Here is a 4,230-nt window from a genome sequence, read left to right as displayed (position 1 = left end):
AAGATAGAAAAAAGCACTATAGACTATTTCTAATATATATATAAAATCTATTTCTATAAACCCTATGAGGCAGATTGTATTCCTGAATAAGGGCAATACAGATGAAATTAAAAAAAAAAAAAAAAGCTAGTTCTCACAATATCCTCTGATCATTTCATGTCTAATTAACTGTAGTATTTTTATTGCAATATGTAAATACTGCAGAACAGATGTATAATGGTACTTGTAGTATTCTACAAAATTATATTTTCATTGTGATCATGAGCGGAACCCTTGCTCTGGACCCCTCGTGTCGCTCCGGACACTTTATCCCGTCGGACCCGCTCAGGAAGCTCGTCCCAGCTGTGACCTGCTCCGAGTTTCCTCAGTAACATGGAGTCGTAGCGGAGCAGAGGAACCATGATCAACTTCAAGCTGCTGCAGAAGAACAAGACGGTCAGATATGGAGTCCCGATGCTCGTGAGTATCTGTTACACATCGTGATTCTACCGTAAATGCTAACGAAGCATGTTAGCTGACATGCTAACAGCTGCATGCTAACTGTCAAAACATTTAAGAGTTATTTTATCTTTTCATTCGTGGTCATATTGTTGGATTTGACTGCTTTTTCAAATTAGAGGATTTGATGCTTTACTTAATCATACATGATAATAAACTTGGTATTTTGATGTCAGACATGGCAAAACATATGAAGATGTCATCTTTAACAATATATTAGATTTGTTATTTTCTTGCACTTTGTAGACAAAGCTGTAAATTAATACTATAATGCATTTCCCTACTATTTACCGATGTAGCTTGCATAACTTGTGTAAGTCCTGTGAAGGCTCTGAGCACTAACACATAAGTTATCAAATCGTTTCCATGTTGTTTCAGCTGCTGATAGTTGGAGGTTCCTTTGGCCTGCGAGAGTTCACACAACTGAGATATGATTCCCAGAGGATCAAGGGAAAGGTTTGTATTAAATTTATCATGTGATACATATCCAAAGGGCTCACACATCCAATCGATGAGACAGAAAATAAAGCTCCAACATCCAGTAGATCACAGACAAGAGTAAAAAGATCAACCACACCATCACTGACCATCACTGACAGGGTCAAAGCGTCAGGCTCTGCACAGTACTGTGTAGTAGGTGTGGAAATGCTCCACCTGGTGGTTAGAGTTGTAATTGTACCTGGGAGTGACGTGGGGAAATAGTTCACGTAAATGACCGACTGCTGTGGACTGACAGCTCAGTGTGTTTGTTTATAATTGTGTTTTTTAATCAACTTAAAATGAGTCACTAGATGTTTGTCAGTTTCCGAACCAGCCTGCAGACACACACACACAGCACTGAGAGGCTTTTCTAACTCGCTCAGGGTGAGTCAGTCCAAGAGCCAGAAGTGAGAACAGGCTCTAATAATTCACTGAGTGACAGACCCGATTCATTCAAATGACAGAGGACCGACTCTTTATTAGAAGCCATTAGGATCTGATGAGCTAGCTGCGAGGGCAAGTGGCTGTTTTGTGCTACTTTACTGTGACGAATGCCCGATGCGTGTCATCTGGGTGGGAGCCAGATGGCAGCGGCATCTTTTCTTATAACCGTCCATGTGAGGCAGCACTAGGAGGAGGAGGAGGAGGAGGAGGAGGAGGAGGAGGAGGAGGAGGACCCTGCTCCAGGTTTCTGTAGCTGCCCCCACACTGCTCACTCTCTCCTGACGGGGCCTGCGGCTGCATGAGTCCCTCTCCATCAGACCCTGTCCAGGACAGATTTAACTCTGCCATGTGTGTGTGTCTGTGTGTGTCTGTGTGTGTCTGTGCACGTGTGATTTGAAAATCCGAACAGTCGTAAATACGCACGATTAAATCCACTCTCCCGATTCTTTCTTTGGCCTCTTATCAGGCCGTTCTTTTTTCCTCCCTCTGATATTTAAATCATTAAAGCCTCTGTCTGAGAGGAAGTCACTGTGTGATTCAATTAGCATTTTCTCTTCAATGATTTAATTTAGCCTGAAGGCAAAATCGTCCTTCATGGATTTTTTTCTCGTCCCTTTCCAGGTCCTGTGTGAATTTGTTTCCCACTCTGTTTGGGGTTCAAGCTCCATATTAGGTATCATAAGACTTAATTTGGCTATTACCCCCCCCCCCCCCCCCCCCCCCCGTCTGAAGCTGAAAAATGCTTAGTATATATTATTTATTTGCAGTAGTAATGAAGGTCTAATTAAATATCAGTCGTGGAGTCAGGAAATCCACAAGTCACCCGAATGACTGCGGCATCATTGCTGTGAAATATTACAAATCATTAAAAGTAATGTTTCGGAATGAGATTCACTTCTGTGCTATTCTCAGGGAAATCCAGATTTCTGCACTGGACTCGACTCTCTCTCCCAAAAACCTCCTGTTACTGAACCTGGTGATGTTTGTTCACTTTAAAAAATATATAATTAGCAGAGTAAAAACCTGGTAAAGCAGATTCTCCCTGTGGGATTCGAGGGCCGGACCCCCCTGGGACCTGCTGGTTTGGGAGCTGCAGATTAGCATATTGTCCTCCGCCATCTTAGTTAAAGTAAACTGAGGGGGCGGAGTCTGACTGAGCTCCAGGGCACTGCAGGACCACCGACACCTGTCAATCAAACTGTATCCACGCCCCCAATGCATTCAGTGCTTTAGCGTCTAGTTTACGATAAATGGGAATAAAAAATATACAAAATGGACTTTATGCCGTTTTGACTTCAGACTTGAATCTAGAGATCGAGCCCATAGACTCCTTAGGAAAATGTTTAAATGTTATAAATGAAGTGAGAAGACTTTTATGTGTTATGACTTATTTCTAAACCTGCTGGTCACTAAAGAGAATACAGGCTTTAAGTACTAAGTACTAAGGCTTCACTTTCTGATGCTCCCAACAAACTTATGAAAGAAAACATACTCACCTCCAGTGCAGTTATCATTGTTCATACATCAGAGAATGAATCCACTGTGTGTGTTTCCTGCCCAGAGGGCTTCTCGCCACTTGAACTCATCGGCTTTGTTTTTAAATTTTCTTTTTGTTGTGAGTCTCTGTCAAAAATCTTGACATGCTTTTAAAAAACGGTTTCTTCTCTGTTCTCTCTCAGCTGGATCCTTCACTGGAGGCTAAAGTCAACCTGGAGAAGCAGCCGGTGATGCTGGAGGAGCAGTACGAGGTAAAGGCAGTCAGTTTGGAGAGGGGGGGGGGGGGGAGAAAAATGAAAGAAACAGTCTATCGCTGGTAAAGGAGGGGGGAAGAGAGGGAGGGGTCAGGGGGGGGGGAATTTCCGCACTTACCCGCTAATTTAGGTTATTTGAATATAACCATATTTGGAGGAGCAGAGGGTCGAGCTTGAGGGAGAGCTCGTCCAACCAGACCTGCAACCTGCACCCGTTGGATTTTCTCAGACTTGTGCAGACACTTATTTTAGGAAACAGTGGAGTCACCCTCTGCTGGTCATTAGAGATAATACAGGTTTCAGGCACTTCCCCATTGGCTTCACTTTCTAGACCCGGAGTCTAAACCTCAGGTACTTGATGTTCCTCAGGGATTATCACACGATCAAAGTACAGAGCCTTTGTCAGCTGCTTTTATTTGCCATGAACTTAAAACAGTAGTTCAGAGATGAGGTGAATATGTGTCACTGTCGACTAGAGAGACAGGTTATCAGCACAAAGTAATTGTTATTGTTAATGGAATTGCGTGAAAATACATATGTAATGAAGTTTGAGTGAAATCAGAGTTTCCAAAACCTACTCAACCGTCCAATAACCAGATCTGAAGAAACAGAAACACTGGCAGGTTCATTCCGTGCCTCTCTTGACAACCCAGATGGTCAGACTCTGCTACATCTGGCCGTTTCAAACCACATCAGGTCAACGCAGAGGAATCCTGAGTTGACTCTGACGTAACGTCTTGTGTTATTTGCACTAGTGAAAAATCCTGTAGTGTTTAATCTTTGTCTAGTTTAGATTTGTTTGGCATCCTGAAGTTTGAACCTCCTCTCCTGCTGTCTCCTGTCTCCCCTCTGCAGAGGATAAAGGAGAAGGATTTGGACGGGTGGAGGAACATCCGTGGTCCTCGTCCCTGGGAGGACTCGAGGGACTATCAGGAGCAGCAGCGAATCCAGCAGAACAAACAGGACTGAGGCTCCGCGAGGCCCCGGCAGCGCCGACTGCAAACTGAAAACAGGCCACAGCCGGACGGACCAGACAAGAATGGACGCCGTCTGTGGC

General features: G+C 43.9%; 1 protein-coding gene across 1 annotated transcript; it reads left to right on the top strand.

The window, feature by feature from the left end:
• Positions 1 to 309: 309 nt before the first annotated feature.
• On the top strand, positions 310 to 4,230 carry LOC128450627 (cytochrome c oxidase assembly protein COX16 homolog, mitochondrial). Its single transcript, XM_053434199.1, has 4 exons — positions 310 to 459; positions 877 to 954; positions 3,102 to 3,170; positions 4,029 to 4,230. Exons 1-4 carry the CDS (start codon positions 400 to 402, stop codon positions 4,140 to 4,142), a joined length of 321 nt encoding a protein of 106 aa, XP_053290174.1. The 5' UTR covers positions 310 to 399; the 3' UTR covers positions 4,143 to 4,230.

This window comes from Pleuronectes platessa, chromosome 11 (assembly GCF_947347685.1).
Source record: "Pleuronectes platessa chromosome 11, fPlePla1.1, whole genome shotgun sequence".
Classification (NCBI taxonomy): Eukaryota; Metazoa; Chordata; class Actinopteri; order Pleuronectiformes; family Pleuronectidae; genus Pleuronectes; species Pleuronectes platessa.
The sequence above is the reverse complement of the archived record's forward strand: the minus strand, read 5'-3'. Positions and strand labels throughout refer to the sequence as shown.

Coding starts and splice junctions, on each gene's coding strand:
- LOC128450627 (XM_053434199.1), top strand. CDS start 400: ATGATCAACTTCAAGCTGCTGCAGAAGAACAAGACGGTCAGATATGGA. Junction 460..876: donor GATATGGAGTCCCGATGCTC/GTGAGTATCTGT, acceptor ATGTTGTTTCAG/CTGCTGATAGTTGGAGGTTC. Junction 955..3,101: donor CCCAGAGGATCAAGGGAAAG/GTTTGTATTAAA, acceptor GTTCTCTCTCAG/CTGGATCCTTCACTGGAGGC.